The sequence below is a fragment of the Amborella trichopoda genome, chromosome 9 (assembly GCF_054954075.1).
Source record: "Amborella trichopoda isolate Santa Cruz 75 chromosome 9, AtrichopodaSantaCruz75HAP2 v2.0, whole genome shotgun sequence".
Classification (NCBI taxonomy): Eukaryota; Viridiplantae; Streptophyta; class Magnoliopsida; order Amborellales; family Amborellaceae; genus Amborella; species Amborella trichopoda.
In genome coordinates this window covers 50,607,663-50,633,739 of record NC_142344.1, presented here as the reverse complement: position 1 = coordinate 50,633,739, position 26,077 = coordinate 50,607,663, and the positions used below count along the sequence as shown (strand labels likewise).

At 33.7% G+C, this 26,077-nt stretch overlaps 1 protein-coding gene, 1 non-coding gene and 2 pseudogenes across 2 annotated transcripts; all 4 read right to left on the bottom strand.

Annotated features, from left to right (window-relative positions):
* Positions 1-6,224: 6,224 nt before the first annotated feature.
* On the bottom strand, positions 6,225-6,893 carry LOC148780630 (dirigent protein 21-like). The gene is made up of 2 exons (XM_088847834.1): positions 6,623-6,893; positions 6,225-6,544 (listed from the first exon to the last, which is right to left on the bottom strand). Exons 1-2 carry the CDS (start codon positions 6,891-6,893, stop codon positions 6,225-6,227), a joined length of 591 nt encoding a protein of 196 aa, XP_088703960.1.
* Positions 6,894-9,152: 2,259 nt separating this feature from the next.
* LOC148780629 (dirigent protein 22 pseudogene) lies at positions 9,153-9,898 on the bottom strand (annotated as a pseudogene).
* Positions 9,899-18,827: 8,929 nt separating this feature from the next.
* LOC18424967 (dirigent protein 21) lies at positions 18,828-19,378 on the bottom strand. The gene has a single exon (XR_016040598.1). It is a non-coding gene; the product is annotated as a dirigent protein 21 (transcript).
* A 5,714-nt stretch (positions 19,379-25,092) lies between these two features.
* Positions 25,093-25,488, bottom strand: LOC148780628 (dirigent protein 19 pseudogene; annotated as a pseudogene).
* Between the last annotated feature and the right edge of the window lie 589 nt (positions 25,489-26,077).

Sequence of the window (26,077 nt, the reverse complement as noted above, 5' to 3'; positions counted from 1 at the left end):
GAGAAATATATAAATTATGGTATAACAATGCATTTATTGGCCAATATTTAGAGCAAATTGCCAATTAGTGCACTAATCGGCTGATTAGTTCGATTAGTTGGCTGATTAGTACAACAAAAAAAAAGTGCTTCATACATGACCGTTGGAATTGAGCCAGATTGGGATCGGCTAGTGACTGATCCGAGTTAGTCGGCCGATTATTAAAAATCAGCTGATTTTTTAAACGTTGTGCCAGCGGTGGTAACGGGTCGGTAGGGTATGTGTTCAGCCAAACCTGGACTTGGAAAAATGATATGGGACCCGGACTTGGACCTGACAGAACCTGAATTCACTGAACCTAGACCCAAACCCAGACCTAAACCTGAAAATATAGTGTGGGAGCCAGACTCGATCAGACGCAGTCCTGGACCCAAACACGATCCGTCAGTTTTTTGGACCCATACCCAATCCCAGATCAGATCTACCCCTTAGGTCGCAGGTCCATTGCCACCCTTACTGGGTGCATAAATCCGCCGCCCTATTTTTTTCATGGATCAGATATGAAAACATACTCTTTGAAGTAGATTGAAATGCATTTTTGGTTTCCTTTCATGATTTTGCAGCTAAAAAGTTTGGGCAGATTTAATGAATTAAAATAAGGGAAAAGTTTATGTAGATCCGAGGCTCTACACAATCAAATTAGAGCCTACCTCAAAGTTTTCACTAGTAAAGGTTTTTTTTTATGCCCAAATATCTTCAAATTGATCATTTCAAGATCAAGATGCATGAACATGAGAAAAAAATGGATTTCAAGTTTTGAAAATAGTGTATTTTGTAACAAATTTTTGGACCGTCAATTTTCAAAATTTTCAAGTTTTTATAGATATATCGATCTACACTATTTTTAAAGCTTTAAACTTTATGACTAAAGATGAAAATATATTTTAAGGCTATCACAAAAATTTTCAGTATTGAAACCACATTTCTCGACACTATTTTAATGTGGGCTCTAATTTGATTGTTTAGAGCCTAGGCTCTATACAAACCATACCCTTAAAATAAGGGTGTGGTTTGTATAAGGCTGGGGCTCCAACAATCAAAGTAAAACGCACCTTCAAATAGTATCAAGAAATGTGGTTTCTATACTGAAAATGTTTGTGATAGCCTTAAAATATACTTTCATTTCTAATTATAAAATTTAAAGCATCAAAATAAGTGTAGATTGAGCAGATTTATGAAAAGTTGACAATCTTGAAAATAGACGGTAAAAAAATGCATTAGTTTCAAAACTTGAAATCCGTTTTTTTCTCATGTCCATGCATCTTGAGGTTGACTTGATCAATTTGAGGCATCAAAACAACCACTTATGGTGAAGTTTTTGAGGTACGCACTAATTACATTATTTAGAGCCTTCCACTTATATAAACATTTTCCTTAAAATAAGGATACAGTTTCTTTAAGGCCTAGGTTTTACGGAAACAAAGTAACGCTTCGTCTTAAATATTTATCCGGAAAGCACTTTGGGCATTGGAGATCTTCATGGTGTCTCTAAAATCAATTTCTAATACAGATTATAAAATTTAAAGACAAAAAAATAGTACAAATCTTGAAGATCCGTGAATACTTACATTTAGGGTGAAATGGACGGTCTAGATATTGTATGACATATACACTATTTGTAGAGCCTGAAATCCAATTTTTTTAAAATAATTATAAAGATCAAGGTTGAGATGATCGATTTGAATATTTTCCGACACTAAAAGTACAATTTTCTATGAGTTTTGTAGTGAGGCGTTACTTATTTTGATAGGACTACAGCTCTATCAAAACATTTTTTATTTAATTTAATTAATTTATTTATTTTGTATTTGTGTAGTTTTATAAGCAATAATTTATCTAGAATTAACAACTCCTCAAATATAAATAAGGGTAGCCTTATATTTGAAAACTTGCTAGTGTTATTCTGGCCATGTGGAATCGTGGAAGGGATGAATACGTTCCTTTGAGAAATGCAAATTTCAAATGAATAATTAAAAAGCCTATAAAATGTATAGATGATGGTGGATGGAAGATGACGACAAGCAAACGTCCAATAATATTTAATAACATTGTACTGGTTGTTTTTTTTTCTCTCTTTTTTTCTTCTTTTGCTACATTAGATTTTTTTATTAATCGTAGTCTTAATAATCATTATTGAATATCCTTTTTTTTATCACAAAACACACCTAAATAAATTTTTTTTTTTTCTGAGTAGATCAGTAGGGAACGGGTCCTCTACTTCTTTTAGAAATGGAACTTAAAATGTCACTCCCCCACCTTGACTACCTAGAGCCCATTACTAAATAAATAAAACCATTTTTACCTAATGCATATTTAAGTTTAATAAGGTAAAACAAGAATAAACTATTACGAAGCCTGATCAGGAGTTGACTATACTTTATGCAGTTGACCAACGATTTTCTTGGTTTTTAGCCATAGAGTATGCAATATATTGCTCTATTAACACCATCTAGGCGAGGATTGTGAATGGGAGGAAAGAGAGTCTCAGTGAAAGTTAATTTCCAGGATTGGGAGTGGGAATACCATTAAGAGCTTGTGGATTTTCTCAGTAGGAAAATGGGTAGCTTTTAGTGTATATTGGAAATGTAAAACATGCATAAAAAGTTTAAGGTGTGCCATGTTGAACTTAGATTATGTACTTTCTTTTAAAAAAACAGTTTGCATGTAGCTTTTGGTAGAGCTTGACTTCCACCCGTTTTGTCTCCCTATATTCTCTCTTTTTGTGTGTTTCTCTCACTAAGTTGTTGTACCTCCATAATTTAACCCCATCATTTGGTATCAAAGCCTGGGTTCGGCAGGGTGTTTTCTCCAATTACTAATCATTTTCCATGGTGGCAAGAGGGATGAGAGGTGGTTTTGGCAACTACGGAGTGAACAATGCAAGAGATGAAGAATTGGAGGCACTTTGTAGGCAAGTTGAGCGGTTAAACTTGTGACTCAAGCAGTAAGAGGCTCACATGAATATGACCCAGCCAGAAATATTCAAGTAATTACTCGGATATTAATCCCTTTGCCAATCGGCGTCAACAAAGGGATGACCGTGAAACTAGGTGTGTGGAGGACTATAAAACTTAAATTACCCCAGTTCCATGGACTGCACCCGAAAGAGTGTTTAGATTGGCTGAGTGCCATTGAGAAGTACTTTGATTACAAGGTAATACTGGAGGAGCTCCGTGTGAGGCTTGTTGATATGCTTCGGCACGGTGGGACAAAATCCAGTAGATGCACAAAAGAAAAGGAAAGCCTAGGATTTCATCTTGGGAAGAAATAAAATCGAGAATGAAGGAGAAATTTCTACAGGTGGATTACACTCAATTGTTCTTTTCACAATTTAGTAATCTTCGACAAGAAACAAAGAGATTGGCTGAATACACCAAGGATTTTTACAAACTAATGGTGCGAAATGGCATGCAAGAAACCGAGAAACAGCTTGTTTCAAGCTATGTTGGTGGTTGCAGTTGGTGATCCGTGAGATGCACCAGTTTTGAAAGATCAATGACGCCTATCAACTAGGTTTGAATGTTGAGGTGTCACTTTCCTATGGCGATGCATGGAAGTATGATGAGGTACATAGTTTCTACCCACCTTCAAAAGGTTGAAACTTCCAAAGGTTGAAAAACTGGTAAGGATCTTCTAATGAACTCCACAACTGGCCACGGTGGTTCGGCTCAAGTGGGAAAGCAGTTGAGGCAACTTATTTAGTCTCTTACTTGCTTCAAATATGGTCAAACTAGACACACAGCAAGTGAGTATCCTGGCAACAAGTCGACACTCGTGTCAACATCGTGGGAAAGAGAGATGATGTAGAGTTTGTAAATGATGCCACATAACCCACCCATGATGATAGATAAATTTGGTGTTAGAAGAGATCAAACTCGTGGCGAGAGAGAGCTTGGTGATTCGTCGAGCATTAACCAATATATTCAAAACTTATTGCAAATCAGGTTGTAAGGTTTGTATCATTGTTATTGATGGAGGAAGTGTGAGAATATTGTCTCCAAGAAATGGTGGATAAACTCAAGCTAAAAATATAATGGGCTATTTTGAAAGAGAGAAAATGTGCCCTATTTGGGCCACCATATTGGAATGGTGGTTTGCTCTAGAGACAGAGCGAAGCAAAACCTCTTGTGCATAAGCTGCAATTTCCTCTTAAAAAATGGAGCTTCCTATGAAGAGAAATATTAATGATGCCTCTTGAAGACTCCTACAGAGTGAGATGTTGGTTTCCTATAGAGAAGCGGTTCCATAGAGATTTGGGTTGTTTCTCCTTTTAGTTCAAGGGAAAGTCATTTTTTTTTTCTCTCGCGTCTCTATCTAGTGTTGTCAGTAATGGTTTCCAGAAAAAAAGAGAATGAAAGGAGAGTGGTTTAAAATTGCTCGACTTGGGTTTGTTAGTCGAGGTTTAGGGAGGTAACTCTATTTCCCAAAATCTTTGATGTAACTTTTATTGGTATAGTAGATTTCAATTTAACGTGCCTGTGGATATATATTTTGGGGTGAACCATATAAATCTTTGTGTTATTGTGGTACGTGTTTCATGTTTTATTTTTCATACTTTATTTGCCAAAAAAATCCACTTGTCGGGTTTAGAGCTTCCGCGTACAACAAGTGGTATCAGAGCCCTGGTTTGGGGTTTTTGATATGGCGGTAAAAGTTTTGAATGCAAATTTCGAAGTGGAGAAATTTGATAGTAAATACTATTTTTCAGCAGAATGATGAAGAAATTTATTGAGCTAAAGATGAAAAATCCATAAAGTTATCCAATGGATGTTGGCATGGTTAACCAGTGATTTTGATATGAAGGTAGAGTTTGTTGGATTTGGTGCTATCCAAAATCACTCACATAAAGAAATCTGATATTATATGGGATTGAGATATTCCTATATTATGGGAGATTGAGATATTTCTCATATTATGAAGGATTGAGATTGATATTGATAAGTTTCCTAAATGAAATAAAAATTCAAAAAGTCAGTTTGTCGTTGCTCTCGTGTCTCTATCTGGTGTTGACGATAAAGATTGAGACATTTCCCATATTATGTGGGATTGACATTGATATTAATAAGTTTCCTAAATAAAATAGAAATCCAAAAAGTCAGTTTCTCGTTGCTATCACGTCTCTATCTGGTGTTGTCGATAATGGTTGTCAAAAGTAAAGAGAAGGAAGGAAGAACAGTTTAAAAGGATTTGATTCTATGTTCCAAAATCTTTGATGTAACTTTTATTTAGTGGATTTCAGTTTGCCGTGCCCGTGGATATAACCATTTTAGGGTGAATCACGTAAATATTTATATTTTTTTAGTATGTGTATTATGTTTTATTTTTCATACTTTATTTGTCAAAAAAACTTCAACCCGTCGGGTTTAGAGCTTCCACGCACTACACCATGCAAGGAATTTAACAAATGGACGCCTGCCCAACTGAGCAAAATATGCTGCTACTTCCTTTGCCCGGTTTTCTTATTACAACAAGAATATCATTCCTACCCGTGCAAACACAGGCCGTTGGATTGTAAGTCCATTACTGCATGGATATTCAAACCATCAAGGTCCCTTTTCTAATATTTATTTCTCTTTCCTTATCATGTATGATAGACATGAACCCCAGTTTGATTCATCAACAGTCATTTATAATGAACAATTGACAGCATTCAATGTTTCAGTTTAATCACTCCATACGCCCATCCCATTGTTCGTAAACTCGCCCGATCTAACTGCTAACCGCTCAATTAGATCGGAACCGCTAACCGCTCAATTAAAAAAAAAAATTCAAAAAAATGTATATAAATTCTCAAAAATAAGAAATTGGATTTGTACTACATTTTTAAATATTCTTTACATTATGGTAAAGATTAAAAGTTGTTTTGGTCATTAATACTCATTTTTATATTTTCCCAACTTTTTTAGAAAATTTAAAAATAGCCATTGGAAAATATAAAATGGGTTAAAATCCATTTTTTTCAATAATTTTCAACTTCATTTGAATGTGTTTTGTTTTAATAATTCTTTATATGCTTTTCATAGTTTAGTAGTTTTTTTTTTGTATATTTTCTATTTTTTTCATTACTTTTTTGACCGTTGCTCAGTTAGAGCAGTTGAATTCACTGGTTTACTGGTTAGACTGGTTAAACCGCTTTCAGACCCATGTCTGGTTAGATTTTGCGAACATTGGCCCATCCACACATATTACAGTAGCATGGCACTCTCAAATAAAGGCTTTGCTTCAAAGTGAAACAACATTGTTAAAACAACAAGGAAATTTTCACCAGTCATAGAATCATTAAAAAATGAGATAGAAATGAAAATTCCTCTGTAGTGGAGAACGGTTACATTGTAGTGAACTACAGCATTCTGAGTTGTTAAATCCACGGAGTAGGTTTGTTTAATAACATAGCCACAAGCGAGGCGGAAGGCTCCGCTACCTCCAATAATTGACAACTCCCTCACCTTATGCAGCACTGGATTCCTCCCCAACTTAGTGAGAGTGCTACCTTTGAACTTGCCATCTGTGAATACGAAATTGAGAGCCTCAAACAAACTGAGCTCACTTTAGGATGTGAAAGCATACAGGCCCTGTGCCTTACCAATAACCTTGGATGTTAGCTCAGGTCCTTCGGTCAAGGGGTCGTCAATAACGACGATTTCGCCAAAGAGAGTGGGAGAGGCGTTTATCGTGTTGGCTTTGGCCACGGTCACTGCCGTAGGCTTCCTTGCGACAAGGAAGTCATGTAAGTAGAAATCGAAGCGACTCACTTTTGGTTCACCTAGGTCTACCTGTGCTTGGCAAATGGGCATGGAGGAGAAGAAGAGCAACAATGAGGTCATGCCGGTGGCTCTTGCTACGTTCCCTCGCATCTTGGATTCAATGAGATTGTTGATGAAGGTAGTTTGTTTTCTACGTGGCCCAGTCTGAAAACTCCATGGTAATATTTGGGAAAAACCTTCTGTTATAAAAAAAAGAAAAGAAAAATTGGGAAAAACCTTATTGCCAGGTTAGGTTGGTGGATGGCGTGATGATCTTGCAATTGTTTCACTTGGAATTACCGTTCAAATATTTGGGGAAACCTTCATTTGATTTGGGATATGCTACTTATTATATCTTTCGTTGACTTTGATGTGTTGTTATTTTAGTCCTTATTTTACAAGGAATTATATGGCAATACCTTAAGCATTGAAGCCTTTAGGTGTAGGGATGGCAATGGGTCGGGTCCGGCTGGACCAGGACCCAGACCCGAATAGTATTCAGGTCCAAGTTTTGGACTTAGACCCGACTTGTGGGGTCCAAAATTTGGACCCATACCCATACCTATTGGGTCACGAGTCTAGTCATATCCATTGCCACTCACACTATAAGCTTCTTCTTTTTCTTTTTCTTTTTGATGTGCCATTTTTTTTACCATCATATACTCATATTATCAGCAACAAGGTCAAAGTCTCCCGCCATTATATTTCAAGCTGTCTGATTTGCCATTTAATAGCTAAAGATGACTACGAGTTCTTGTTGTATACGTTCTTTAATATACCTAAACGAATAGGGCTTGAAGTATTTTATCTCCAACAATTTATAAGTATGGAACAGGTACAGGTCGAGTCCAACCAGTCCCAAACCCATACCGGAATAGTGTTCAGGTCCAGGTATTGAATCTGGACCCGACCCGTCGGGTCCAAATGTTGGACCTATACCCGGACCCACGTCGGGTTTACCCGGTGGGTCCCGCGTCGAGTCCAGGTCCATTGCCACCCCTATTTAGGTGTATGACACTTTTCTTGACCATCTTGCCCTCCCCCATTTAGTAGCGAGTGGACCAATTTTGATTGAAAATTTAATATGAAACTTCAACAATGGAATTTAGAGGAGATTAGAAGGCGTGTTTGGTTGGCGTGAAAATATTTTTTAGAAAATATTTTGACATGGAAAAATTCTTTCTTGCGGTCAAATGTGGGACTATTTTCATACCAATTGGTCTTCGTGCATCTTTTCACACTAATTGGCTACTAGTTGAAGTTTGAAAATTACTATTGAAATATGAGCTTGGTCAATGTAAAAAATACAACAATTTAATTTTACATCTAATGGTCAAGGTTAATTGTAATTGCCTTGTACCAAAGACAAATGGTTTCATTGTATATTTTTTTAATTTAAAATTGTTTCTAGTGGATTTTTGTTTTTATTTGAATATTTTCATATCGGCGTTGATCGATCTTATGAACAACTTTGAAAGAAATAGTTTTATGCAAGACATTATGTCTAGTTTTGAAAAGTAACAACAATATGGACGATATATAAAAGAAATAAAGGATACACTTTCTATATGGCCTAAGCCTTATTGGAAAAAAGAAGAAGTAAAGTCTTCAAATGTTTGATAGGCCTGCCCTCTATTAAAATAAGTAAAGCTTCATTTCATAACTCATTGAAAATTACAATTCAAGCATTGAAAAACCTTTATATCTATCATCTCGGATTGAATATTATGGTTGTGAAAATTAAAAAAGATTTCAAGCTCTAAAACTAGTGTATATTGTAACAAATTGTCTAGATCATCAATTCCACCACTGATTATGAAATTTGAAGCTCAAAAAATATTACAGATCTTATGGATCTGTAAACACTTATTTTCAGGGTGAAATTGACGATCTAAATAAGGTATTATAATATGGGAAATGTTTCTATACTTCCCCTATAGCATAGAAGATCTATGCTTCTGCTACCATTCAGGATCAAGAGAGCCACTCACCGTTTGATCTTAAATCCGATGTCTCAAAGTATTTTTATTTTTAGTGTTTTTTATACAAATTGTATGAATATGAAATTTGGTACTAAATTACTAATTACTGCACTACATCACCTTTGTATTTGCACCTCTGTTTTCAAATCTGGATTGGACGGGAAACTGGAAGGTGTCCAATCTAGTTAAATTAGGCGTCTAACCAGTTCTCAAACCTGTTGGATGAAAACCAGTTAAAAAGAAAAGCAGGGGATTTAGTTCGAAAATTACAAAATTCAAATGTGTTCTTAAGATCTGGGTTTTATTGGACCAAACCAGTTCGGAGTCTAGTTTGATCCAATTATATCAGCACTATATGCACAAGCAATACCTTCCTTCATGTATGATATACATGAACCCTAGTTTCCTTTAATCACTCCATATGCGCAACCACACATATTACAGTAGCATGGCACTCTCAAACAAAGGTTTTGCTTCAAAGGGAAACAACTTTCATGCTAAAACAACACAAGGAAATTTTCTTTGCATAGAATCATTCAAAAGTGAGATAGAAATGAGAATTCCTCAGTAGTGGAGAACGGTTACATTGTAGTGGACCACAGCATTCTGAGTTGTTAAATCCACGGAGTAGGTTTGTTTAAGAATGTAGCCACGAGCCAGGCGGAAAGCTCCACTACCTCCATTAATCGACAACTCCCTCACCTTATGCAGAACTGGGTTCCTCCCCATCACAGTGAGAGTGCTACCATTGAACTTGCCATCTGTGAATACAAAATTCATGGCCTCGATCAAACTGAGCTCACTTTGGGATGAGTAAGCATACAGGCCTTGCGCCTTACCAATAACCTTGGATGTGAGCTCCGGCCCTTTAGTCAAGGGGTCGTCTACAACGACAACCTAGCCAAAGAGAGTGGGCGAGGCTTTCGCCGTGTTGGCTTCGGCCACGATCACTGCCGTAGGCTTCTCTGCGACAAGGAGGTCGTGTAAGTAGAATTCGATGCAGCTCACTTTTGGTTCACCCAAACCTAGCTTTGCTTGACAAATGGGCATGGAGGAGAATAAAAGCAGCAATGAGACCATGCCAGTGGCTAATGCTGTGTTCTCTCTCATCATGGATTTAAGTGAGATTCTTGATGAAGGTACTATCTTTTATACATGTACCAATCTGAAAACTCCTTGATTATATTTGGGAAAAGGGTTGGTAATGCGTCCACATATGGATTGTTCAGATTCAACCCTCCTCCTCCAAGGGCCAAAACTGAATTTTAGTTTTTATTTTTAATTTTTATTTATAAGTGATATTATTATGGAATTCAGGATATAACTGCATTTTTATAATTAGAATTAATAAAAACTATTTTCAATAAGAAATATGGATAAAATAAATTTCGGGGTATTTTAGTTATTTTCTACTTAATTTTTTAATCATTTTTATTTAGTTATATTTATAAAACTACATCTACAACCCAAAATTCAGATAAAAATATTATTGAAATAAAAATAAAAGAATATGAGACTGATTTTTGACCGTTGGATATGGCCTTATGAAATCTCAACCATTGTGCTTCCTTCCACTCGTTCACCTGGTGCGTATAGGTTGGTGGACGGCCTGATGAACTGGAAAAGAAAGGTCTTCTTGGGGAAGCTCTCATTTGATTTTGTTTGAGATATGCAAGTGATTATATTTTTGTTTGACTTTGATTTGTTAATATTTTATTATTTATTTTATAGGAAATTATATGGCATGGCTTAGTAATGGAAGACTTCTAACTTTCATGTCTTGACCATCCTGCCGTCCAGAGTCTGGTAGAGAGTGGATCAATTTTGTTTAAAAATGTATCATGAAATTTCATACAGGCAATGTGGAGGACATTAAGATAAAATTGTGTTGAGTTTGTTTAGTGTTTGAAGTTTTGGAAATTAATTTAAAATTTAAAGCTACAAAAATTGTGCAGGGGAGAGCTAACATTGGAATGGAAATGTACAGTCCAAATAAGACAATATTTTTAGGAAGAAATTTATATTAGTTTTCTTTTATGGGTAATTTTCAGTGGGGATGAGGAGGCCTTACTGGTTTTTGGAAATCGTTAGTGGATTTTTAATGTGTTAGGTAAGAATGAAAACCTAAACTTTAGTTAGGCTTCAAGTGATGCTACCACCATGACACCAACCCCATTATCAAGTTTATATTAGGTTGCAAGTTTAAAGATGCACCTAAAAATTCATCAAAAAATGTTGTTTTAATGTTTAAAAACCATTCCACCATGCCTCCATTACCCATCCATATTTTAGTTTGCATCCATATTGTAGTTCGCATCTTTCCCCTCGCACCTCGAACCACCGTACCTAAGTACCACGTTGTGGTTTTCAATCCCAAAATTATTTATGATCGCTATTTTTTAGGAGTTGACTATACTTTAAGTATTTGACCAATTATTCTCTTGGTTTTAACCAATAGAGTATGCAATATATTTCTCCATTCACAACATCTGTGATGATTGTAAATTGTTTGAGAACCAAAATTAAACTAAACAGAATAGAATAAATGTTCTACTAGGGTTTAAGAAAAATCAAACAAAAGGTTTTAAAATATTGAATTAAAGTACGAAAGTTAACGAACAACAAATAGAAGAAACTTTAAGAAAGAGTAAAATTGAAGAAATTCCCCCAAATTTTTCTATTTTTACAAGCGCTCTCTTTTCCTCTTTTTCTTATTACCAAATTGCCACCATTTTGATTTTGGATATTGAAGATATGAAGTCACATTTTAAATATCTGCCGTAACATTTTCATACGCCATGCGCACAATGGTACATGTATTTTCATAGAACAAAAACACGAAACATTTATGTATATGTGTATGAGTGGAGAAACATGCAATAAAACAAAATAAACAAATAATTCATTAAACCTAAGATTTAGTTGATTCCTCTTTTAGGTTATGTCCATATGAGAAAGAGATGAAAACTCAACTAAAAATAATGGAGTAGAACTTTCTTCTAAAAGGCAAGTTAAAGTTCTTTTAGGCTACAAGTCTCTTTGTCTTCTTCTAAAAGCCTTTCTTTCTATTGGACTCTTTTTTTTCTAAGACGCTTTTTCCCTATCTTTGGTTCTCTCTCTCTTAGAGTCTTTCTTCTATCTCAAAAGAAAAGGATCTACAACCCATAACTTTCTCTCTCCCCCATCTCTCCTCCCTTCCCACAAGAAGAGGCACGTTACATCCATAAGGGCGCATTTGGTTGGTGCATAAATATTTTTTGGAAAATATTTTCGCTTAAAAACTGCATTTCATATGTTTGTCTGGTGCGTAATGCATATGTAAATAGATCCCATTGTAAAACATTTTACTATGAAACAGTCTAATTCACAGTAAAACAAAACTTCACCTTCTGAGGTGGGAAAGTATTTCATGTGTTTTTATTTTTACACGTGGGCCCACCATTCACTATTTACAATATAATATATATTATATAATAATATATTTATATTTAATATCTATATAAATATCTTATATATAGACAACATTTTGCATAAATAATGTATTATACTATATATTAGTTTATATATTACACTATATTATTATATATTATATGTTATATTTATATTTATATTTATTTTATTAATTTATAATTATATTATTTATTAATATTTGTATTACATTGTACACATTTTATTTATTTATATTTAATTTTTAATGTAATTTGTATTTTATATATATATATATATATATATATATATATATATATATATGAAAAATAATCATGTGAACCAGTGGGCTCACAAGTAAAAATAAGCCCAATGACCCAGATTGAATCTGGGCCGATCTGAAAATCACGAATGCCCAATAGTGTTTTAATTTTAATATTTTTACTTCAAATCCAAATCACTTGAAATTCATGTGTTCATAAAAAATAGGTGAATCTTCGAAAAATATCAAAACAATATTTTACATGAAAAACATTGACCAAAATACTCTCGTAAAGTTTCGGGGGTATGTTGGTCAATTTTATCTTTCAGGATTATTATTATTTTTATATTTCTATTTGGTGCGGCTTGATGAAAAGACCACACGCCTAAAATTTCAATGATTTGGATTTATAGAAAAAGAATTTAAAATTCAAAGACTACAGGACATCCGTGATCGTCAGATCGGCTCTGATTCAATCTTATAAAAGGAAAAAGTTTATATAGAGCCGAGGCTCTAAACCATCAAATTGGAGCCCACCTCAAAAACTTCAGTAGAAGAGATTATTTTGATGTCCAAATATCCTCAAATTGATTATCACGACATTAGGATACATGGATATGAGAATAAAATGGATTTCAAGTTTTTTAAATAGTGCATCTATAACGCATTTTTGGACCATCAATTTTCAAGATTTTCAAGTTTTCATATCTGCTTGATCCGCATTGTTTTTGAAGCTTTAAATTTTAGAATGAAAGATGAAAATATATTTTAAAGCCATCACAAAGATTTCCAACATTAAAACCACATTTCTCAACACTATATAAAATGTGTTTTACTTTCATTGTTTAGTGCCTTAGCTCTATACAAACTGCACCCTATATAATTATATCTAAATACCAAACAAGTTACCAACACAATACTTTTTAAACGCGTTAACAAAAATGATAAAAAAAAAAATTTGCAAAATTTTTTCCTGCAAAGTATTTTCTTATGTTAATGTTTTTCTTTGTGAAATGTTTACGCACCAACTAAAAGTTCCCTAAAAAAATGCTAATTCCCCACAAAGTGGCTATTCAATGACTTGCCTAACAATTTATTCATTTTGTTTCCAAAGTGAGCCCCAATCATTTCATCAATACCACAGAGGTCCCTCTCAAGTGGGATGGGTGGGACTCTCCTAATCTGTCCCACAACCACTTTGTGGATAGTATTTCCATGGTGTCCGGACCCCTTTTCGACGTTCATCATATGTTTCATTTTGACATTACTATCTTTTGGCTCTTTAGGGTTTTCTCAGCATCCGAATTTTTTTCTTTGTTTTTTTTTGCTGTTAAAAGGAGTGCAATGGCGTAGATTCATTTTAGGTGCTGCTTCAATTTTACTTCTAATAGTCTTCCGCTATGGTGCTCTAATAATATCCTCAACATCCGAATATATATATATATATATGGGAAGCCACCGTGCAACGTTTATACTCATAAATGAACAATGTTTTTGTCCAGGCTCGGTGCCATCTATAGATTGCCATAGACCTAACATGTTTGTGTCGGTAACATGTCACGGACATAGTATGTCCATGGCGGTAAAAAAACACAAAAAAATTGCTATGGACCGTGTGTCATCCATTGCGGCTCCGTTCAATAAACCGGCACATACATAACAAATCTGTAGCAGGGCGAAACACTATTCAAAATCTGCTATAGGCATTTTTAAGACTTTTCTTCTCTCTATCTCTCTCTCTCTCTCTATATATATATATATGTATAGGAAAACGCTACCCAACGCCCATAGGCGAAAATGAACAATGATTCGTCTATCCCCATCACCGTCCAAAGTTCATCATGCAGTCACGATTGTCCGGTAGTGTTTTATTATTATTATTATTTTTCTACAAATCAGAATGACCTGAAATTTAAAGCATGTATTCATAAAAAATAGAGGAATCTTCTAAAAATATAAAAACAAATCTTTTAATGAAAACAATTTATCAAAATACCAATGAAATGTTTTAGGGGTATTTTGGTCAAATTTTTTTTACAGATAATTATTTTTATATGTTTATTAGATGCACCTCAAGAAGATGTACATACCTTCCAAATTTCAATTCATTCCGATTTATAGAAAACAAATGAAAAATAAAATACTACAGGACAATCGTGACCGCACGATGAAATTTGAACGGTAATGAGGATAGGCAAAATAACTATTCATTTTTACCTATAGGAGTTAGGAAGACTTTTTCATATATATATATATATATATATATATATATATATATATATATATATATATATATATATATATATATATATATATATATATATATATATATATATATATATATATATATATATATATATATATATATATATATATATATATAAGGTAGTGATCTAATGCAACAATTGTATCATTGTATTATAGTATAATGCAACCACACTTCTAAAAAACCATGTTTGTGGTATTTGTATGACCCAAAATTTTACATACACACTCTCGTTATCTCAATAATCATCCCCCCCCCCCAAAAAAAATTCAATTTGAACCCTAAATATGGCCAAAATGAGTTCCCTCCAATAATGAATCTAGATCATTCATTTGGTGAATTTTAAGATATTAGCCTTATCAATTTAAAATAATTTTTTTTCTTTTTTAACCTTTTTTATCTAATGGTAAGAAGCCCATCTAAAAAAATTTAAAAAAGAAGGAAAAAGTTTATTGCAATTAATGCAATAGTAAGATGGCCGGTGGGCCTCACATGTGGTCCTTGGGGGTTTCCTCTTTATAAATCAAGTTTTATAGAGAGAGAAAATTAGTTCAATGGAAAAATAGAGAGTGAAGGGTGAGGCTATTTAGGGAAATGTATATCATGAGACTATTTATTTTGGGATTGTATACAATGAGGTCATTTATCTTTGAGGTCATTTATCTTTGATACAAGGTGATCATAATTACTTACAACCATTCGACGTGAAATTTGATAGTTTGGGTGTGTCACAGAGTTGGACAAATTTCTTTTGAAGTTTGAGCTTGGCCAATGGAATAAATACAACCACCCAATTTCACCTCCAATGGTTAAGATTAATTGTGACTGCCTTGTATCAAAAGTAAATGGTCTCATTCTATACTTTTCCATTTATTTTTTCTACGAAGAGGTCACATTCATCATTGACATTTAGATTTTAAATTGGGTTGTTGAGGATGTGTCATTATTTAAACACAAAGCTCAAAATAAACTTTATTGAATGTTGTGACGCAATTTCATTCACATCTAATGGTTAAAAATGATTATCACCTCTTTATATAAAAAATAAATGGTCTCATAGTATACAATACTTTTTTTTAATCCTCAAATAGGTGTTCTAAATAGATAAATATCCTGTACTGTGGCTTGTGAGAGAAAAATTGTAAAACCTTGTCTTCTCTATACTTGCATGGTGTTTTTTGTATGGGTGAGGTTGATTGCTTAGAGCGGTGTCGAGAAATATGGTTTCAATATTGGAAATCTTTGTGATAGCCGTAAAACATGTTTTCATAGTTAATTATAAAGTTTAAATCTTAAAAAATAGTTTAGAACGACGGATCTATAAAAACTTGAAAATCTTGAAAATTGACGATAAAAAAATACTTAAAAAAATACACTATTTTCAAAACTTGAAATCCAAATTTTTTTCATGTCATGCATCTTGATGTCAAGATGATAAATTTGAGGATATTTGGGCATCAAAACAACGTCTTCTAGTGAAATTTTCGAGGTAGACTTTTATTTGATTGTTTTGAGCATGGGCTCTATATAAAATTTTCCCTTTTCATATTAATGGAAGAGAAATTTGTAGCCCTGTAGACGCAAGCAATTGCCAAACCACATAAATCTTGGTAATTTGTTTCTTTTAATTTTCTACACTATTTTTCTTTCTCTTTATTTGACCATACCTAGGTTTTTATCCTCTATAATAGACAAGGTTCCTGAATTGTCACTAGATAGTTTTCCCATATCTTAATAGAAAGCATATGATGGTCACAAGAAGCCATTTAGATCATTATATAGACCCTTGTGCTTGGCACTTTTGCTGTCTTCAAATTCGATTCTTATTGCTTAACTACCCATTAAAAAAAAAAAATTTAAATATATAAATAAATAATAATGCTATAAAGTCATTAGAGTCTCATGTGATCAATTTTGTAGTCTTGACCTTTTCTTTCTTTGATAACCACCTATTAAGTTATGGAAATATATAATATGAGCTACACGACGAAGATGACAACATTACAATATTTGATGATGTTATAAGCTGCCTTGAATAATTTAATTTATTAATAGAAGATGTTATTTTATTCATTGTCTGTGGCGACATTATTCTTTTTGGTACCACATGTATACAGATGGTGGAAACCTTCACATTAGAGTATAACATGGAAGGTAGAGACATATTAAGAAATGTATGTCCAGTTCGGAAAATTAATTGCAATATATATACAATTTATAAAAGAAATAAAAAGATAAGTCAGGGGAAGAATTTAATGCGGATCGTGGGTTCCACAAAGTCTACCCCCTTATTTTTTATGGAGTCAGAATATGATATTTTTTTTTCAAGTCACTCTAATGTTAGTAGATCTTTCATTTTAGGAAATGGTTAGCATGCGGCCAAGCCCACACAGATATAGAAATGCGGGATTGGCAATAAATATATTTTTTAATCATAATTTGATCCTAATTTTAAAATATATATAATCTTTAATATGGAGATCATGAATATGAAAAAATACATAAATTTTGAAAAATAAAAATAATAATTATATTAAAAATATTTGGATCACTAGTTACAATTATTTTTAAATAGACCACCTATTTGCATCCATCTTTAAGATAGCTACTTTATATTTGTGGACCGCATATTGTTAAAATGTGGTCCAACCCGCATGAAATAATTGTTCATCATTTTATATCAAAAAAAGTTAGTATAGGTCTTATGAACTATGAAAAAAACAAAATAAAAAAATCAAGTTTGGAATGCACTATCTTAAGGTACATGAAATATATTTATTTTTGTTTATTAAGATTCAATCATGGTGTTCAAGTTCAAAGTCGTGCAATATTTTAATCCCAATAAATCTTTAAAATGGGTTTAGGAAAGGATTGTATCCGAATAAATGCGCGACCAAATAGTATTTTTAATTTCAAATATAGGCGACGTAACCTCCTCAACTTAATGACCAATTCGAGAAAAGGAAAATTAAAAGAAATTCTTACCCTATGCATGTGTGTAAAAAATAATTCTTAAGATGATGGAATAAGAGAAAGTTGGTCAGATCTCAATAACCCTAAATCATGTCATCTTTTTGTTTTAAAAAAAAAAAGAGTGATTTATGTACGGACTCTAAAATTTTAAGTAAAATACAAAATATTTTTTTTATTGGCGTAAATTACAAAGAAGGTTGATCAACATACTTTTTAAATTTTTTCAAAATTACCCCTTGATCAATACAAATTTTACTTTATTTTTTATTTTTTATTTTTTTTGTTAGTAGGATAGTGCCCCAAGCTTTAAGTTATTGCCCTACTAATAAAAAAGCTAAAAGAAAAAATAAAAATTTGGGTTGACCAAAGGACAATTTTGAAAAAATAAAAAAAAGACAGATTGACCGACCTTCTTTGTAATTTCCTCACATTTCGCACTTCACCTAAATTTTAAGATCAGTACGTTAATCACTCAAGAAAAAAAACCCTATCTAATGATTAGAAAGTGGATTCTAAAATCTCAATTTGAGAAGATACTCTTAATTAGTCTCTTAGGCAATGTAGAAGAAATACAACTTGCTCTGCCGAGCATTTAACAAGGATTGTTAGTAGGGAGTGTATAATGAGGCCATTTTTCATTAATACAAATGTCACAATTATTTATAACCATCCCATACGAAATATGAGAGTTTGGATGTGTCACAAAATTCAAAAATATTTCTTTCAAACTTTGAGTTTGATTAATGGAATAAATGCGGGAGCCTAATTTCACATCCAAGATTAACATAGACTGCCTCATTGTATATTTTTCTATCTTTTTTTTGTGAGATTAAAGGAATGGAGACACAATGGTCCTTATTACTTGTTTTCTTTAACAAATGGCATCGATTCCCATTCCAAAAGCTTGAGCTCATGGTGGGGACAATCACACAAAATCATGGTGGGAAAATCATTTATCGTGGGAATCACAAATCACAAAATGGTTAAAATCTCAAACAGAGCCAAGCTAGAAATGGATGACTGTGACATCGCATTTCGACGAAGCATACAAACATGAAAATCAAATTACTGTTTGTGGGAATAAAGAATCACAAAATGGTTGAAGTGGAAATCAAAAGTCACAAAATGGTTGACAACTCAGAACAGAGCCAAGCTAGTAATGGATGATTGTGACATCGCATTCGACCACAAAGCTCCTGGTGACCGTGTTCGCAGAGTAGGTCTTAGCGAGGAGAAAGCCACGAGCAAGACGAAAGGCTCCACTCCCTCCCACAATGGACATCTCCCTTACATTCACCATAGTGGGATTCCTCCCAATCATAGTGAGCGTGCTTCCGTTGAACTCTCCGGTCGTTAACAGAAAGTTGAGTCCCATGAAAAGGCTGAATTCAATCTGAGATGCCGAGGCGTAAATTCCCTGCATTCTCCCTATTACCTTAGAAGTTATGGCAGGGCCCTGAGTCAGGGGGTCATCTACTACGCTCAACATACCGAAGAATGTCGAAGAGGTTATGGTGGTGTTAGCCATGGCCACAATCAAAGCCGTCGCGTTCTTAGTACCGCTCGCTATGTCGTGGAAGTAGAAGTGGAGATAACTCACCTTCTCTTTCCCTAGGCCTAAGCTCTTCTTCCAGTCCGCACCTGCCTTGCAGGTGACAATGGAGGAAAAGAGAAGCATGAGCTAGACCACCAGCCCTCTCATTTTTCTTTTTCTTCTTCCTGGGTTGGAGCCCAAAACCTCAATGTTGCAGCCCAAAACCCTTGGCAAGAGAACATTGGCAACATAAGATAAAATGAAAAGCATTACAAAATTTGGGGGAGAGCATGCCAAATTTAACATTTAAGTTTTTAGTAATTTACGTACGGACAGAAAACAAAAATGAAATGGGAAAATTTTGGGCAAAAATTACGTGAAAGGTCAGTCAAACAGTTTTTTTCAATTTTTTCCTAAATTGGCCCCAATCCAAAGATGGCATCTTCTGACCGCTTTTTAATTCTTATTTTTTTAGTTTATTTCTGGTAGCAGTAGCATAGTGCCCTGTTCAAAAGCAGTCCGAAATTGGCATCCTCAGACCACCTTATTTCTTTCTAAACAAATGAGCTAACGCCGTTTGAAGATGCCAACTACGGACTGCCCTAAAGAGTATCAGAGAAGGCAATCCAAGAAAGGGCACCTCATACCGACTCCGAATGCTTAACAAAGTGATTCTTTTCTGTTTGAGGATGCCAATCTCGAACCTCTTTGAAGATCACCGCATAAGGTGGTCCGATGATGCTGCATCGGATCGACTACGCAGTGCCCCAAACATTAGGGCAAAGCCCTACTATCGAAAAAACATAAAAAAAAAAGGTTAAAATGTTGTTCGAGGATGATATCCTCAGACTGAAGGGAAATTTTGAAAAAATAAAAAACTCCAGGTTGATCGACCTTCCGTGTAATTTTAACTCAAATTGACTCATTTTATATTTTAGTATTCTTTTGATATCGATAGATACTTCACTCTAACCTTTTTATTAGAAAATATTTGGTGGTTTTCCAATACCATCGTCAATTAATGCTCAACCACCCATATAGGTCGAGCATGTTTGGGGGGTGTTTTGGATCCAACTATTTATAGATCATCTTTCTTTTTTTTTTTTCTTTTTTTTTTTTGAATGATAAAGTGAATTCATCAAGTACTATCAGAGGTGCACAGGGAAAGAAAGGAATAGAGAAGAAGTAAGAGAAAAGAAGAGAAAAGCAGGGTTGGAAAAGAGGGAGAGAGAGAGAGAACTCCCTTCAATAGTGACTATGGCTGAGCTTGTTCAGGTTTAGATACACCAATATTTATCTCCCAAAGATCAACTTTATTGGCAGTAACATGAGTGCAAATGCAAAAAATAAGATAAAAGGACATTGCCCAAAGTGTCCCCTTAATAATCCGCTTTATCTCAGCGGAAAGAATATCACCAAAGATTCAGAGTCACCTCTTGAACTCCCATCAAAATTCAATCTGTATTTGTCTTGGTAAGGTGGATTCCAATTAGAATATCTAAGAACTCCATTTATGTTTGGAAAAAGTTTATATAAGGGTGAGACCCTAAACAATTAAATTAAGGTGCATCTCAAAATTCATTAGATTGTTTTGATGCCCAAAAATTAATCATCTCGACCTCGATATATATAGACATGAGAAAAAATATATTTCTAAGTCTTGGAAACAATGCATTTTGTAATGTATTTTCTGGACTGTCAATTTTCAAGTTTTCATAGATTTACTCGATATAAACTATTTTTTAAGTTTTAAATATTCTAATCAAAATAAGGGATTGTATACGAAGAGACCATTTACCTTTTACACAGGAATACCACAATTATTTATAACCATCCAATGTGAAATTTGATAGCTTGGGTGTGTCATAAAGTTCGAGAAGATTTCTTTTGAAATTTGAGCTTGAACAATGAAATAAATGTAGCCACCTAATTTCACATCCAATGGTCAAGATTAATTGGGGTCACCTTGTATCAAAGGTAAATGGTTTCATTATATATATTTTTTCAAAATTTAAGCCATCACAAAGTTTTTACAACACCGTTCAACCATTTGAAAATACATCTTACTTTGATTGTTTAGTGCCTTGGCCTTATACAAACAACACCCTTTATGTTTTGAGATCATGTTGACCTGTGAAAAAATAATTTGGCGCAAAAATAAACAAAAAAAAAGAACAACTCCAAATCGAACTGCCCCCATCTATGATTGTGCTTCGACCATTTGATGTAGGGTTTTAAGGACTCCAAATTTTCTCTTGTAAAATATTTATATGCTAAACGCGGATAATATTGGGATTTTCATGTAAAAGAAATCCCCCTGTAAGTTAATAATTTGGGCTCAAGATCATGTGATAGGTGGTCTCGAGTGACGACTTTCTCAGCTACCTAATTTTTATAATTAGCAAATCAACCCCTAATTTTTACAAATCAGCAAGTCAATTGTTTTATATCTCACATGCATGTGCATGAGAGAGAGAGAGTGTACTCACAAGAGAGAGAGTGAATAAGCAAGAGAGAGAAATCTACACACCCATATTATAGGATACCTAAATTTGAGAGAGAGGGAGAGCGAGATCAACCATCTTTTCATATCTTAATAAGAGATTTTCATATCCATCCTTAACTTAATATTGTTTTAATATCTTAATTAGGGAGGCACAAGAGAGAAAGATTTCTAGATCCTCCTTATCTAACATTGTTTCTTCTTCATTGTTTTTAAAACCTCTTAAAGTTAGATCGGTGTATTTTTTTTATTTATTTTTTATCACACATTTTTCTAAAAGTTGTGCATGCATGTCATCCCTATTTTTTCCCTTTATTTTTCGTTTCAATCCTCCTAAAATGGGTATATATCCCCAATTCAATCCCTACTGTGGGTAACTAATAACAAGAGAGAGAGAAAGTACCGACAATTTAAAATTTGATAAATATGAAAATTTAACCTATTTGATTAATATATAATAGCAATAAGTTAGGGTGTGGTTTCTATAAGGTTGCACCTTAAATAATCCAATTAAGGTGCACCTCCAAATTTTAGTATAACATATAATTTTGGTGTAAATTTTTTTTAGGATTATTTGAAAATCTATTTTCATTTCTAATTATAAAATTTTATACTCCAAAAATGGATAAAATCAAATAGAGCTATAAAAATATGTAAATCTTGAAAATAGACGGTCTAGAGAATGTGTTGCAAGATGCGCCTTTTTTGAGACTCAAAATCTTTTTTTTTTTTTCATATTCATAGATCTCTATGTCGAGATGATTAATTAGAGGATTTTTTGATATTAAAACAACCTTTTCTGATAGATTTTGAAGTGCAACTCTATTTCTACATTTTGATGATGCAAACATATATAAACTTTTTCCATAAAATTATCGTGCCTTAGTATATAATGGGTGCGCTTTCTATAAGGTTGCAACCTTAAACAATCCAATTATGGCGCATCTCCAAATTTTATCATAACTAGTAATTTTGGTTTAAAAAATTCTTAGGATTATCTTAAAATCTATTTTCATATCTAATTAGAAAATTTGAAACTCCAAAAATAATTAAAATCAAGGAGTTCTATAAGCTTATAAAAATCTTGAAAATGGCAGCCTAAATAATGTTTTGTAAGATGCACTATTTCTGATACTCAAAAACTTTTTTTTTTGATATCCATACATCTCGATGTCGAGATGATCAAGTAGGGGGTTTTTCAACTTTAAGACAACCTTTCTAATAGATTTTTGAGGTGCATATGTAATTCTACATTTTAAGGTTGCAACCTTACATAAACGTTTTCCTCATATAATAATGTAAATAAGAGAAAATAAAATTCAAGATAGAGAAAGATAGGCATACCATATCTAAGATTGAGTTTCCATTTTTAATGAGCGAGAGAGATTTCCATATCATTGATTATCTCCACATTGTTTCCATATCTTAATTTTAGAGAGAGAGAAGAAATTCTTTTCATATCTTAATGAGAGATTTCCATTAAAAGAGGCACAAGAGAGAGATTTCCTTATCCTCCTTATCTCAACATTGTTTCGTCGTATTCTTTTTAAAACGTCCTAAAGTTGGTAACAATTAGATCTTGCATTTTTTTTGTTGTTTTTGTTTATCCATCCCTTTCCTAAAAGTTCTACATGCAAGTCATACCTAAAATTTTTTCCCCTATTTTTTGGTTCAAACCTCCTAAAATGGGTACCTGACCCCAACTCAACCCCTATTGTACCCAATAATCACGAGAGAGAGAGAAAGTACCGACAATCTAAAATATGAGAGATATGAAAATTTAACCTTTTTTATTTTAATAATATATAAGAGAGCAATAAAATTTATCTTATTATAGTAAGTATATATATATATATATATATATAGATATATGAAAAATCTTCCCAATGCCTATAGGTGAAAATGAACAGTGATTTCGCTTATGCTCATCATCTTCCAAAGTTCATCGCAAGGTCACGATTGTATGTTAGTGTTTCAATTTTTATTTTATTTTTATTATAAATCAGAATAATTTGAAATTTAGAGTGTGTGTACCTCTTAGTGAGATGCACCTAATAAAAATATAAAAAAAAATATTTCGTAAAATATAAGTTGACCAAAATACCCCCATAAATGTTTAGAGGTATTTTCGCCAATTTATATTTTACGAATTATTTTTCTTATATTTTTATTAGATTCTTCTATTTTTGATGAATACACGCTCCAAATTTCAAATAATTCTGATTAGTAGAAAAAAAAAATGAAAAAATGAAAAAATGAAACACTATCAGACAACTGTCACCAAGCGATGTCACCAAGCAAAATCACTGTTCATTTTCACCTCTAGGCATTATGTAGTGTATTCCATATATATATATATATATATATATAAAGAAAAGGCTGGTGTAGGTCTACTAGCTCACATCTACATATAAGTCCAACGGCAAGACATCAATCCTCAACAGGACGTACTTTCAAATAGACTTGAAATATGTTGTTTTGGTATCAGAATTCTTTATGATGCCCTGAAATTTATTTTCATCTCTAATTATAGAATTTAAAGTTAAAATATAGAGTATATTGAGAAAATCTATGAACACTTGAAAATCTTGAAAAATTGATGGTCTAGATGTACTATTTCCAATACTTAAAATCTATTTTTCTCATGTCCATGCATCTCAAGGTCGAGACAATCGAATTGAGGGTTCTTTTTAGTATCGTAACAATTTTTTCTAATGAATTTTTGATATTTGAACGTTTAGAGCCTCACCCTTATATAAATTTTTTTATTTAAGGAATATAAAAGTTTAAATATTAAAAAATAATAAAATATTACATTTCCACAAGTCTATTATCGCTAAAAACTGGGTCGTTGGAAGCATTAATTGGAAGAGAGATCAAAGGATTGAAACAGAAAAGCAGCCCTTGTCCCAACCGGAATTCTAAGGTCCAGTAATAAAATCTTCCCTAAAAAAGGAAAGTGACATCCCAACGATAGAGATAAAAAGTCTTACATCGAGAGTGAAACTCTTTATTTAAAATTATTACTCCGAAACAAAAACCAATGCAAGTCAACAATATCCCTGCCACCAAGACTTTATTTTTATTTATCCTTCAACTACCCTACTATAGAGCTAGAAGATAAATATGTTACTTCTTTTATTTTTATTAAAAAAAGGAGTAAGGGCCTTCTTTCCAACTGATTTTATGATAAAAAAAAAAAAAAAAGAAGAAAACAAAACAAAACAAAACAATAGCCCTTAATTATCTAAAAAATCCATAGTAAACTTTATTCCGTTTCCGAGAACAATAGACCTGATTCACTCTACAACACACAAGGACAACTGCACCACCAGAAATTTTAAAAAGATCAGGCCGAGTCGAGTCAGTAGTGAATAACAGTGACATGGTACTCCATGATAGCATTCAAATTGGTGTCGTTGAAGGAGTATGTTCCAAGGCGAGCATAACCGCGAGCCAATCGAAGTACCCCATTCCCACCCACCACGGACATCTCTCTCACCTTATTCAAAATCGGGTTCCTACCGACGACTCTGAGCTCACTCCCATTGAACTTGCCCTCTGTGAAGAGGAAGTTCATCTCCATAAAGATCGTTGGCTCAGTTTGGGACACAGAGGCAAAGATGCCTTGGGCCTTTCCGATCATCTTCGATGTAAGGTTGGGGCCCTCAGTGAGTGGTTGGTCCATAACCCTGACCATGCCAAAGAGGGTGGGTGAGGACTGGGTGATATTGGCCTCGGCCACGTTCGCGTCGAGCATGTCGTGGAAGTAGAAATGAAGGTAGTCCACTTTCTTCTTGCCTAGGCGTAGGGGCCCTTTCCAATCCTCACCATCCTCAAGCCCTGAGCCTCTAAGGTGGCCAAGAGCAACAAGGAGGCTAGCCCTATGGCTAATGTGTTTCCTCTCATCTTAGGATGGATTCGCGCCAAAATCTTGGTTAAACCAATAACGTCCTCCTAATTAAGCTATGGGCTCATTTAGTGGGCCTATTCACAAGGGCATGCTCTTTGTATAGTAACCTAATTAGAAGACTTTTCTTGCTTTACGGGTTAGTTATCTGCAAAGTCTTAGCTGCCATTAGGTATAGCACGTTATGCTTTTGTGATGTTGACGTTAATATAATGTTTACAATTTGCCACTTGGCCGTGTTGTTATTTTGTCAATGCTTGAAAGATTTTCAATCCGGATCGAAATTGGCAGATTTGGATTGGGAATTGTGGTAGACGATCTGGTTCCTACAGTATATCGTGGATCCAGTTGTTCCCTCCTAAAACCCAGCGGTTCTGGATAGAACCAACTAATTCTGTCATAGAACTGACAGAACCAGTCACTTCTACAGAAACCGGTT

Bases quoted from the DNA above. Each gene is read 5' to 3' on its own strand.
- LOC148780630 (XM_088847834.1), bottom strand. From the start codon at position 6,893: ATGCGAGGGAACGTAGCAAGAGCCACCGGCATGACCTCATTGTTGCTC. The intron at 6,545-6,622 runs GTAAGGCACAGG...TCGTATTCACAG, and splicing joins GCTAACATCCAAGGTTATTG to ATGGCAAGTTCAAAGGTAGC.